At 42.2% G+C, this 13,916-nt stretch overlaps 2 protein-coding genes across 4 annotated transcripts in view; one reads left to right on the forward strand and one right to left on the reverse strand.

Moving 5' to 3' along the window:
- LOC147022832 (muscarinic acetylcholine receptor M1-like) overlaps nucleotides 1–5,107 on the reverse strand; it is an 81,427-nt gene extending 76,320 nt beyond the window's left edge. Inside the window, exon 1 of the mRNA XM_085887713.1 lies at nucleotides 4,958–5,107. The gene's annotated coding sequence lies outside the window, so the exon portion shown is untranslated. The remainder of the gene's footprint in view (nucleotides 1–4,957) is intronic.
- The window catches only part of AVEN (apoptosis and caspase activation inhibitor), a 105,733-nt gene that overhangs the window by 60,360 nt on the left and 31,457 nt on the right, over nucleotides 1–13,916 (forward strand). For all 3 annotated transcript variants that reach the window (XM_085887715.1, XM_085887716.1, XM_085887717.1), the window contains exon 4: nucleotides 11,757–11,827. In XM_085887715.1, coding sequence (XP_085743841.1) covers nucleotides 11,757–11,827 — 71 coding nt within the window. The remainder of the gene's footprint in view (nucleotides 1–11,756; nucleotides 11,828–13,916) is intronic.

Genomic DNA, 13,916 nt, shown 5'->3' on the forward strand with positions numbered 1-13,916 from the left:
ACCCAGATGCTCCTTCCTGTCTACATAAATGGTGTTCCTGGTTTTTTTTGTCCTTTTCTTTGGAATAAAGAGACAAGTATTGGAAATTCTTGTTTCTTTCTTTTTCTGTAAAATTTGTCAGCAGATGTATTTGTATCACAGCTATAATTTAGGTTCTGATGCTTACCAGCATGTAATGGAGTTCGCCGTCGATTGTGAATATGCAAGTATTTTGTCACTTGTGGCAGCAATCTGGGAATGTTTCCTTCGCTGAAAAGCAAACTTGGAAAGTCACCATTCCATTCCAGGGTGCTTTAAGTTAGGGCTAGAATTTGGCCCAGAGCGCGAGCACGCAATTGCCTTCTCTTGCGAAATTCCCCACGGGATGTTTTAACATCCATCAGCAAATGCTAATCGTTGGGACACCCAAGTTTTTAACCGTTCTTCGATGGACTTGTTGAGGCAATGAACGCTCATCCGGTGCACTCGTTGGTCCAACTGCACTACGTCTGAGATGTCCTGCCAGCCCCGCTCTCCTCTTATTCTCCAACACATGTAAAATACAACACCTCTATCGGACAAGTGATTTATCTACAAGCACATGATCAATGAGGTTTCAATAAATTTGACAATAAAACTGTAATTTACGCAGTTACGGCGTGGACCATATGTAGCTAATGACGTTGGGCCGACTGGCTCTACATCCATCCAGCTGTACCGACGGTTAGCCATGTTTGGTCCGGCATCATTGGATACCTGGGAAACGATTGTTATTAATCATTGGCAATGGAGGTATGCAGAGGCTCGAGCATTATAGCGCTTTCTAAGATTGATCGTTGGCCTATGCTTTCGAAATCTCACGTGCCTTTACCACATTGCGATAAGTTAATGACAATGGCTTGTAATCGGTCATTTTTATTCTATTCTCACTCGGCCTTCTGTTTCGTTTCATTCGTCCCCCAGCTTGCACCTTGTGCTATGGTGGAATCACGAAATGGTCACAATAATTTGATTGCATCAGGTGCAGCTCGTTGGTACATCCCTGGTTGTTGGATTTCAATCTATTTGCTAGAACGCACGACACGATGTCACTGTTCCCGAATGCCATCGATCGAGCCGTTCCCCCAAGAAAGATCACGTAACATCTCGTTTTCATCACCCTATCTTTCCCACAGGCCACACATATATATCTTATTTACTTGAAGGACAATTGCTTCCCTGTGTTTGGGCCCATTTGCTGTGCTCATATTTTGTAGCAATGCAGAGCCCATTTTGGAATTAATTCTTGATCTCCATCATAAACCTTCAAAACGAAGGACATGGAATGCACCCATAAAGATAGAATTACCAGTCGTGAAGTGGAATATAGTTTTTTTATTATTATTATTATTATTTGCCCTCATGTCATGATTTGTGAATGTGGGAGGAGTGGTGGTTGGGGTGGTATTTATCAGATGGATGCTGTTGACACAGTGCTCGTGTTAAGTAATAAAGGGGGAAAAGTGATAGGTTAGTAGAAATAACTTTTTAAATTAAAAATGCTGGAAAACATTGGCAAAGCGTTACGTGTAGCTTTCCACAGAGATGATGCTTCCTCATTTGTCTTCCTTTCGTCGATTGTGAAATTTCAAGACACTCGAAATGCTGTAACATGAACATTTATTCGGAAGTGATTGTAATCGCAAGGTTTAAATGTTAACATCGATCAACGAACGTGCACGCGCACATCCGCACGTGCACACACATGTTGGCGTTGTCGTGCTTCGTGGTGTTAACAGGCAGGTGACGGGCATTCATCACGAGAATGTGACAGCATGAGGTGCTTAGCTTTCCAACACACCAACTGAGCTGGTGGTGATGTTCACCATTCCTGTTGCAGTGCTAATGAGCCATTCTGTAATGGTTCAATGGAAGTTTCTTAGCTCTTCCATGAGCCTCAACCTCGATATAAAAAGCTGCTTGATAGAGATATATTGTGGTGTGTTATTGTTTTAAGATATATTGTGGATAATCGCACTAGTTTATTCATTTTCATGCGACGTCGTATCTTGAAATACGATTGGTCGAGTATAACGCAGTCGTGTATTCACCTTTGAGCTGTTTCGTCCGCGTCTGACTCTGATTCCCAACTATAAACTGTCACCCTGGTGCGGCAATGAGTACACCGTCCTCCACAGGTACGTTATGCAGGTTGCGCAATCGTCTTTTTCAAGTGAAGGCTATTGTGTGCCGGTATCCCGACCAAATTCCTGGCCGACCAAAGCACCCTGCAGCGGAGTAGCAGTCCGTGCAGGGTTTTCTCTGCTGTTGTAATGTTCACGGTTTGTGGTTTCCTTCCCACTCCTTTAAGGAGTTTAGGACATACAAGACAAGATGATGCTGTTTTGAAATGTTACAATTTGTCATTATTTATTGAGTTTCAATATATGTATGAGAAGTAACATATTGTGGCATGTTTGCATTTGTTGAGCAGGGCTGACGGGTACACACACTCGTCTCTAAGCTGTCTAACCTGGGTTTGAACCCAGCTATTATAAACTGTCATCCCGGAGTTTCACAGGCAGGGTGATTCATCAAGGTGTGTGCCGTCCCTTGGATGGACGTTGTGCGGTGTCACGTCTGCTGGCATTCGTCGGTGGATGTTAAAGATCCCACTGTGTCCTTCGCGAAGAGTAGACGAGCTATCGGCTGCACCCTCAACAAATTGTAAATTCCTGCCCTAACCAGCAGAGGGCATTGCATCAGCGGCACAGCCATGCCCTCGGCCAATGATGCTACCTCATAGCTTTGTGCTGCATATGAATGAAGAAGAAGAAGAAGAAGAAGAAGAAGAAGAAAATAATTGTTCAGTCAATAGTTGTAATTGTTAAAATAATAATAATAAAAATACCCTGAAAGCCGAATATGGGATGTTTCTTCTCAAAACTTTATACTTCTTGATATCAGGTCATCATAAAATCAAAGGGCATTGTTATTGAATTGCTTCCAACTTCAAATGGAGGGTTTTGTACATATTTAACCTCCGCCATCGAAGATGGATGGAGGTTACTGTTTTCACCCCTTTCTGTTTGTTTGTTTGTTTGTTTGTTTGTGAACAGTATTACGGAAAAACTCCTCGACGGATTTTGACGAAACTTGGTGGGGGGATTAGGTATGGTCCAAGGATCATGACATTAGATTTTGGACTTGGTTCAAAGTCCAATATGGCCGCTATGGTGGCCATTTTGAAAAAATATTTGAATTTTTGTTTTTGCATTTCTTCATGTTTTCAGTGATTTCCAACCAAAAAAAATAAAATTAATTTGTTCGAGAAAAAAACAAACAAAATTTTGCAACTTTGTTCAAAAACATTTCGATTTTATTTTTTGGCATTTCTACATGCACGTCGATCGAGTTTAGTTTATTCAATCGTGGTTCAGTGGAGTCTGATCCGTTTTGACCTACAATGAATAGGATATCAGGTTCACTTAAGTGACCCAGCAGTATTGGCGGCGGAGGTTTTGCACTCTACCGAGTGCTCCCCCTCTAGTTAGAGTAATTATTCGCCATATGTGATGTATGGTGTGACAAAACGTCGTAGTACAAGTAGTAGTAGCCATAGTAATTAATTATAAAAATGTGGTGAGACATGTCACAGGCTCATGGAGCTTCCTGTTACTCTCGCATGGTTTACTTTAACATTAATTCACCCGGACATAAAGAGACAATGAACTTGCAAACACAATATATGATGCTTTAATTTTCTGTGACATCATCATGAGGGAAACTCACGAACCAGGAACGAGGACGTGAGAAGGATTGTGACCTGTTGGAGCCGGGCCAGAGGACCGGGAGTGCAGGAAGTACATTGCCAAATTAAAGGTGCTGGAACGTACCTGCCAGCCTGATGACTAGCCTAATCTTGGATCCTGGCTTTGCTTTCTCAAAGTAAACCATCTTTCTCCTGATCATTCTATATTTGTTTGGATATAATTATACTGGTGAACGAACCAGGAAATGCAAACGCATTGAGATGTTGATATACGAGCTGTTTATCATTTTAAAACGGTAGGATTGTTTTTTTGGTACGGTACATTTGTTACCTTGAGCTCATTAACTCTCGAGAGCCCCAGGGGTTATTTTTTTGTTCACCCAGAACATTTCGTGGGCTCTAGAGGGTTAATGGCATTCCCAATCCTCTACCTCCATCTCTTCCTCTTCTATTGTCCAGCTAAATCAGGCATGTACAGATATTTAAGGAGTGTGGTGAGATTGTTCTGGGAGGGTTGAGGGATTACACTGCTCTGTTAAAACTGCAACACCTTGAATTAACCAAAGAAGGTCCTTTGTTTAGCACAAAGCAAACACTCTGATCATTATCATTTGGCTCTTTCTGCAAATATTTGTCAGTTTCGCGATGGCAGCTTTCTGTTGGTGATGTTCACATTACTTTGGCAATGGTTATAAGAATGTTTGTATTCTCAAGACTTCCTCCACCAAGTTTCGTGCATTGCTAAGGTTCCAGATCACACTTATGACACGTCTGGTGCTGTGCAGGAAAGCAAGGTAAGACACCTGTGGAGTTTCTAAGCTGGATTAACTTGGCAGTCCAAGGAACTGGTACATCCATGGCAATCGCATGTATGTATAGAATGATACTTTTGGTAAATACCATCCATGGTGAAGTTGATTATGTCATATGCAACATTTTTTTAGAATCCATTACAGAGCAACGACGCCGTCTCAAGCAGCCTCCAAAGGAGGTACGACGAGGAATAATTTTTCAAGTATTCGTACATGTGGAAATTGGCATTTTTTAGCATTTACTGAATCAGAAAAATTCTCCATTTAATAGTGACGTAGTAAATATATTGACTCCTCGTTGATTAATTTTCATACCTGGTTCAGTTTGTGCCATTCATGGTTCATATTGCATTTTCACAATGTGTGCCCATCATTACTGAAGACAAAGAAAGCAGAAGGAAAATGTCCAACTCACCGGCTTTTGAGCGCACATCCCGGCACGTCCTCCTGTTGTACGTCTTTGGCTCGGATGCTGGGCTCTGTGCTGGTGTGACTGCTGGCTAGGCAACTGGAGGAGGAGCCACACCGAGGTGTGTGTGTGTGTGTGTGTGTGTGTGTGTGTGTGTGTGTGTGTGTGTGTGTGTGTGTGTGTGTGTGTGTGTGTGTGTGTGTGTGTGTGTGTGTGTGTGTGTGTGTGTGTGTGTGTGTGTGTGTGTGTCTAGCTCATCCTAATATATTTCTCACCTGCTGATTGTGCATTCCATTGCCAAGTGCTAATATCTTCTTTATCGTCAGACACCTTGAACTCTGATTACGTATTTGTGAGATTTTTTTTCCCCTTTATTATGGATTTGTTTGGACTTTTTTTTTTCTTGACATTGATCTGAGGATCATGGTGGAGATTTCTGTTTAGCTTATTTAATAATACACAAAATAAATTCTCCTGCAGATTTATTTTTGGAATTGTAATATGGAATGCTTCACTTGATTATCTCTTCTCTTCTTTTATGTAGCAGAATGTTGAATTAATTTGCATTGATTTTTGCTTTTGAGGAATTGATCAATTTATTTTTTTTGCCATGGGTCATCAAAGAGCTTATAATCGTTTCGAACAAACACTGGATCTCACTTTGCTTTCGTGGTGTGCACACATGCGTGTGTGCGTGCGCAAGCTGAGGCTTATTTTATTATCAGTACAAAACGAATAATTGAGATCTCACATCAGCATATTGGCTTCGGTTTCACATGTACCGACATCTACCTATATACTGGTTTGTGTTTTATAGCTTTATTAGGTCCAAGTCAGAAAAAAAAAATCTAAAAATGATAAAACATGTCTGGATGGAATCCCAAAAAACACAACCAAACAAGGTCGGAATCCATCCATCCATCCATCCATCCATCGAGACCATACTCTGTGCAGAGAGTTGGTGCTGCCTAAGCAGTCTCCTGGGCTATTGGGTACAATCCTGGACGGGTCGCCACTCTGACACAGGATACCAGCAAGCTGGCACTCATTTTGCCGACCTCGGAAGGATGACAGGCAGAGTCAACCCCACCTGGTATTAATTCAACAGCCGAGTGAGATTTGAACTCAGGATCACGAGGAACCCAAGCCCACCACCTTAACCATCAAGCCGACACCAGGCATGAGGTTGGAATGACACCTAATATGGCACCACAATCCTTTTGCAGATTGCCATTACAATATCTTTGTCATCGTGACTGTGTGGCAATAGTAAGGATTGTTTCTTTATTTTGTGTACAGCCTGTGTATAGTGTATAGCTCCTGGTTGCACGATTGCCGGGGGCATGGCTATGCCACTGATGCAGTGCCCCCTTGAGATTATGGCAGGAATTTGGGATTTGTTCAGGTGGCCGGCGATAGCTCACTTATTCTATGCAAAGGACACGATGGGACGTCTAACGTCCCCTAACTGATGATGGCAGATGGGACACCCAGTTTAATATCCATTTGAAGGAGAGCACGCTTACCATGTCTGCGAGACACCCTGATGACCGTTTGTAGCTGGGCCGAGATTCAAACCCAGGCTAGATACCTCTATGCCGTCATGCCAGCCCAGAAACAATTGTATGAAGATGCCTATGTGGGAGGGAGTTGTATATTTGTCATGTGGTTGGTGTGATTGTTCTCCCCTTGCTTTAAGAAAAACTGGACTTATGTAATCGGGTCTGTCTGTCTGTCTGTCCATCCATTCGTCACACTACCTCCTCCTAAACGGTTGTGCAGAAATTTACCAAAATTGGTAATAGTGATCACCACATGGCAAAAAGGTATGAGAGCAGTATCATTTTGGCCCTGCACCCAGGTGGGCATTGTCCAAAGGCGAAATACTAAAAAATACAATTACCGGCATATGTTTAAGCATTTTAAATAAAATTTTGCATATGCAATCAACATTTGAGGGATGCATTGTAACGTTTTTTTTGGATTTGACATCTGGTTCATGCCCCAAGGGGTGAGGACTTGGTGGGGGGGGGTGACAGGTCAAAATGGGGGGGGGGGGAATTTAACTCAGAATTTGGTATTGGGTAATTCTTGATTTCCTGATGGAACTTCTTGCCTTCTTTCAACTTTGCTTTAGGTGGGAAGCATGGGGATTTGCGATGGCATGCCACTGACTTCACTCTAGTATTATATTTGTTGTGGAACTGAGAAGGAAAAATGTCAAAAGATGTCATAATAGCAATCCATGTGCATGAAATACTTTCACTAATACAGATGAAACTGCAGGTTTGTGTGGAAGCATATCATGTGCAGTTGCATCATCATTACATTGCAAAAAACAAATGCAGGGGCGAGCCTGAGCTAGGAAGCAAAGTATGAGAAGTATAAGTATGTGAAATTGACCATCATATCCCCCATCATTGAAACAAACCAAACTAATCTATCCATTCCAAAATCCAAATCCATTGGGACCATATTCTGGACAGAGCGTCAGTGTTGCCGAAGCAGTCTCCTGGGCTATTGGGCACAATCCTGGATGGGACCCACTCTGACCCAGGATACTTCAATGGTTCAATCATCCCAGAAAGCTGGTACTCATTTTGCCAACCTCGGAAGGATGACAGGCTGAGTCAACCCCACCTGGTATTAATTCAACGGTTAAAAGGAGGGTTTTAACTCAGGACCCTGGGATCCCAAGCCTGCCCACCCTTACCATTAAGCCAACACCAGGCATAATCTATCGATCGATGCCCTACAAAAGAGATATGATGTATCTTTTTGCGATTTATGAAGTCGGTTTATTTGACGATTAAAGTCAAAATCTTATTCTTTTTCACGATTAGCTTCAATGTCACACCCGAGGGTCGACCGCCATATTTGTACTGTCTACAGGTTACATCGCGGTGTGATTAAACTCAAACGGCGAATAATTTTCAATTTTCTACAAATATGCCTAATGGATGCATCTTTGGTGGTTGTAGTAATACAAACCGAGATGGTTTCATGCTTAACACCAATGGCCAAAAGACCCTAAGTTTGCCAGAAATTGGCTGAGGTTTGTCCGAAATACCTGAGTGTGGATTGGGCCTACAAAACATTCACTTTTGTGCTCAGAACATTTTACAGAGGGCTAGATCTTGTGGTTATCCACCACGATTGAGAGAGGATGCCATCCCCACGAGTAAGCAGAAGGAACAGCCATCACTCGAAACTGCAACACCATATCTTCCCAGCTACCAGCGCATGTACATGGGCAACTACCCCCCTTAAAACTCATACACACAGCATATTTAATGAGATGACATTTAATGAGATACTTGACATTGCTTCTTAGTTTTCAGATCTTGAATGCGTGGTCGAATGCCAGAGAGAGCACAACGCAAGTCCCCTTCAACGTTCAGCTTGTTTCTGTACTTGGTCTTGACAGCAACGAGCGTGGAAAATGCAGCTTCACAAAGATACGTTGATCCAAACATTGTCGGAATCCGAAGAGCGTGACACAGAACGTCTCTAGATCCCGTTTTTTGAAGTCTTCTTCAGCCGAGGAGTTGAACTTTAACTCAAGAAACTCCTCTTGCACTTCGTCTGAAATATCAGCTACTTCACATTGAAATGGGTTCCTCATGAATTTCCAGGCTTCGCGCTTCTCATCTATATCTGGAAAGTATCTGATGAATTTTGCTTTCAGTTCAGTCAGATGAGTAATTATTTGTTTCTTTAACTAAGAATCAAGGTAACTGTGAATGAGAGCAGAATCCAAGTTAGCAAAACTGGCTCTGTTTCCATCCTGAATTGGACATTTCCAGAGGTCGAGTTTGGCCATGAAGGCTCGAATGACGTCATGGTGCATGATTATGTTGACGTTTTTCCCTGGGAGTTTGAGGTTGATGGCATTCAGCGCTTCAAAGATGTCCACCAGGTTAGATAGAGATAGCAAAAATCCTTCAGACTGGAACTTGTCATGGAGATCTGCTTTCTGCTGCGAATCTAGAAATGTTGCCACTTCTTGTCGTAGTTCATAAAGCCGTCCAAGCATGTTTCCCTTCGAAAGCCATCATACGTTTGTGTGGAAAAGCAAGGCTTGATGTTCAGAATCCATATCCACACATCACTGTTTGAAGAGATGACTGTTTAAGGCTCCAGCTTTGAGGAAGTTGACTACCTTGATAGCCAGGTTCATGACATCCCTCATTTCAGCAGGTAGAGTCCTGGATGTTAAGGCTTCATGATGAAGGATGCAGTGTGTACCTATAGCAGATGGACTCTTTTCTTTCACTCTTGTTATGAAACCAGATTGTAAACCAAGCATGGCTAGAGCTCCATCAGTGCACACCCCTACCGGCGAGTCCCACGAAAGTTGATTTTCCTGGAAGAAGTTAGATACTACTTGAAAAATATCTGTTGCTGTTGTATAACTTTTCATGGGATGGCAGAAGAGCATTTCCTCTTTTACACTATTGCCTGACACGAAACAAGCATCCATCAGGAGCTGAGAACACTGAGCAACATCAGTCGTTTCGTCCAGCTGGATGGCAAATACAGGAGAAGCTCTTACTTGGTCGAGAACTTGATCTTCGATGTCTTGAGACATTTCATCGATCCTTCCCTTGACGGTATCGTTTGAGAGAGAGATTTGGGAAAGCTTGTTTGCACTATCCTTCCCCAGAACGAGCTCTGCTGCACGCAGTACACTTGGTTTTATGAGTCTTTCTGATGTTATGGCTCTTTTTGCTCTTTGCATTCAACATGGCGATCTCATAGGAAGCCTCAACAACCTTTGAGGTTTGTTGCCGAAATGCTCCACTGCTGTCCATCTTGGCTTGCTTCAAGGACTGCCTTTTTGTTTCAAAGAATGCCTTGGGTTTGGCAGCTAGAGCAGGATGCATTGTTTCAAGGTGCATTCCAAGCATGTGGGCCACATGCCATCATTGCTCAGAGTCTTGTCGCATATTACACACTGGGGTACCTCTGTGTCACACTTTTGGAGGGACACAAATCCAAATGGAATATATTCGTCAAGATACTTCCGCTTTTTTGCACTCATTGTGAATGATTTAGTTTGAAATGGGTCCTGCAAATCTGTGAAAAACTAAATTTTAATATAAAAAAATTACCCCCGTGTGGGGGTGACGGTCATCTCTATAATACCACAAGTTCTCAATGTTCAGTTATGACCGAAGACTACTGCGCAGTTCTACTGTGCAGCTCGACTGCGCAGTTTGGTTAAAGATGACTCAGCATTTTGGCGCGCGCGCACCAAATTATATTTTTAAAATAAATGTCGACGTTTACATTTCGGGTTTTGAAACTTTTGCACCTTTGGCAGAAAATGTATAAATATACAAGGTCAGCTGCTATGCAATGACACCATTCACTAACTTTTACCATGCCCAGTAGAGAATATATAGCCTCCTGAAGGTAGGGCAGTTTTTGCAAACTTTGAAGTCACATGACTCGAAAGCGAAATTCGAAAATCCGTCCCGACCAAATTTAGATATTGTCCTATACATTCATATGCCACAATCAAATTCAAGATTGCTTGAGAAATGTAGGAGGAGATCGATTTTGAAAATCGTCATTTTCGCATTTTTTGCCAACTTTGAAGTCACGTGACACGAAAACGAAAGCGAATATCGAAAATCCAGTCCGACCAAATTTAGATATTGTCCCATAGATTCATATGCTACAATCAAATTCAAGATCGCTTGAGAAATGTAGGAGGAGATCGATTTTGAAAATCGTCATTTTCGCAACTTCAAAGGCCTCGTGACCTTGACCTTGACCTTCGGTGACCTTGAAAGTCATACCATCGTGTACATCTCATCGACCTCTATCAGGATCACTAATGACCAGATCTCCCGCTTCAACTTCATTGTGAACGGACGGACGGACGGATCGAAGGACATCGACACCCATATTATTAGGTCATGCTCGAAGAGATGACCTAATGAAAACAAAATATTAAATTTAAATAAATTTTAAAATAAATTTTAATGCAGAAAATGGAAGGCCGAGTAGCGAATAGAAAACGAAAATTATTAAAGGCGATACTTTTGTTTTTTGTATGTTCATCACGATATTATGCAAACACTTGTTAAGAGGATTCCAAAAATAATTAGAGAAATTCCTACTTTTTTCTCCGGGTTCACGCCCCCCCCCCAGGGGTGTGCCCCCCAGGTTAATAACCAAATGTTGTAGACTATAATCTGTGTGGAAAGATTGTTAGAGTTCAGGAAATTTCTGGTTACTTCTGGATGTAGAATCATCTCATGTTGATGATCAATTGCTCTATGCTTCTGGTTATAGAACCAACGATGTCCTTGGAATTCCGAGTGGTTTGTAGAGGGTTGGGTTAGGGGGTGAGGGGAGGGGATTTTTGTGAATGTTATTCAACCAAGTACATAATAAATAGTGTATTGTATTGGAGTGAAGAGCCAGTCATTATTTGCTGTGTACAGTGCTGTTTTGGATGGGTTGTTACCGGTGTCGCTTTTTTTCTATTCCTTAAATAAACACAAGTTTGCACGACACCCACCTGCCGGTTGGACATTGCTTGATTAAATTTGCTGAAATTGAAGAGATCGTGTCGAGTACGTGTTCAGAAGCCTATCTTGTCCTCCCCTGCCCGAGTGTTTGTATCTAACCCCTGTTTTGACAATATTATTTTTCTCGCACTTGTGTAAAGGGAATAGATGGCCTGAAGTAAATTTAACGAATTCAGTAAATATTTGATTGGATTTTTGATGACATCTCATGGGCTTCATCCTGCCTTTCAGTACCTCTCTACGTACCTTGTATTTTGCAGGTGATTCCTTTTCCCAGTTTCAATTTGCTGAAGAACGTGAGTGGGATGAAACAGGAAGTAATAGACCACAGGTAAGGCACATTTAACCGCACTGAACTTCCAACTCTTCTTTTGCATGATCATTTTTTTTCCTTATGATGTATGCTGTGAATTGATGTGATTACTTCATACTCATTGTTGCGATTCTGCGAAGTAGGTGCACAGATACTTCATACTCATTGTTCTGCGGCACTTCCCAGTAGGCATTCCCCAGCACTCCCATTGGTGCACAGATGCTACCCTGAGAAGTAGTCCCGCCCCGCAAGGGTCAGAAGCCGAAGATGGCCTCGCTCACCCCCAAACTCAGTCGTGCAACGGAGCTTTGAGATTAACATGTGGTGCGGATTCCGAATTGATGCGTCTTTTGGCTCTTCCTTCGTCCAGGCTTTATAAAATAGCTGCACAAGAGTTGTAGTGGTCGTCGCCGAGTCCTCGCAAAGTCATTTTCGCTCTGCTTTGTCTTCCTTACTCTTCACCAGCTTCGTTCCTCAGCCAGTCTTCATTCTACCAGCTTTGTTCAGCCAGCCTCGCTTTGCTTGCCTCAGTCTTTGTTCTGCTGTGTCTGTTAGCATTTACATTTACAGATTTTCCCTCACACCACGTTAAGCTATCTCCTCCTATGTTCTGCCTCTCCCATCTTCTGTTTTGTCTGCTGTAGATGCACAAATACTGACAGAGCAACTACACATATGCACTCTTTCACTCTTCCTCTTTGCATCTCACTTACACCTCATTTGTACCTCCTACTCGTGCACCATAGACTCCCCCAGTTTTCTTCCCTCCTCCCCATCCTAAGCGACTGGGAAGCGTGGACCCATCGGTCGCACCAGGTATTGAAAGAGGTTGCAAACATCTGAAACTGTCTTTCATCTTTCTGTGCTCTCTGATTTACTCGGGTATGTGTCTGATGGCACCTGTCTTGTAATGTTTGTGTAAGTTAAGATTGTAGAAGTTCTTATTATCGATGTAAGTCTGCTCTGCGTCCTGTCTTGCTTCTTTGTAAATATTTGCATATCTTTTTCTTAATTTACCCGCTTGTGGATAAAGCCTTTTTTTGTTACTGTAAAATAAATCGCTATCTTATAAATGTACCCAGCTTGTTCTATCTTTTCTTCTGTTGGTCCAGCATGGCCCACACATTAGTTTAGCCAGGAAGTTCTGCCCCACCAATTTGCTGTTGTTATTCAGCGCACACTCACTGTACATCGCTCGGCAGTAATCTGGGTGTGCGCTAAGGGCATGAGACCCCACTTGGATCGGCCATCCACAGGTATCACGCAAAGTAGTGTAACCCTGCCAGTATTGGTAGTACCAATCGATGTTTGTGTTTGCTGGCAACCCACCGGTGTGCGGAGTTGTCTGTGCCCGGCGGCCTCAAGACTGGGCATTCGGGAGGGACCCTAGTGCTTCCCCTCGTGGCGAGCCTCAAACGCCTGGCCCGTAACAATATTTTACCTTTTGTTTGCACAAAAGTATTTTCACTTTACCTTTTTCTTCCTATTGTGCTCCACAAACAGCAATTTAAATGGAACCGAAACACAAAATTCAAAAACTGAGAATCAAAAATACTGGAGGTGATCCTTATTTAATGATCCTTGTATGAAAAGATGCACCATTAAGCGTCAAACAACCAATGGAGTACAGCTACTCCCAAAACCACATTTAAACTGATGCTTTTTGTCCTGATGGTCTTCCGAAGATGAAACAACTTTAGTGAAGTTTGCAGCTTTTCAATTGGAGGCTTTTCAATGTGTTGCTTCCATTTGAATGTGAAATGTACTTAACCAATGAGTTTTGACCATTCGTGGAAAAGGCATGGCTGCCTCCCCAGAAATTTACTGAAGCCCCGCCACGAGCCTCGAGTCATTTCGAAGAGGTGCATTTTATACTCTAATAGGCATTATTATCACAAGACGAAGTGAGCATGAGATATTGATCAGTCCTAATAATTCTCAATATTTTTCATGTGCCTTCTGCTTCACTTTGAATTCAAGCTCAAAAAATATTTATTTCTGTCAATCAACCTTATTTAATAATTAATGTACACATCTGATTGTTTAAAATAAAGTGTATTTAATTGTTTTTATTCATTTCTGAATGTGGGTTAATCAATTTCAACTG

Source organism: Eptatretus burgeri, chromosome 7 (genome assembly GCF_056783735.1).
Source record: "Eptatretus burgeri isolate ZD-2024b chromosome 7, Ebu_testis_v1, whole genome shotgun sequence".
In the NCBI taxonomy this organism is placed as follows: Eukaryota; Metazoa; Chordata; class Myxini; order Myxiniformes; family Myxinidae; genus Eptatretus; species Eptatretus burgeri.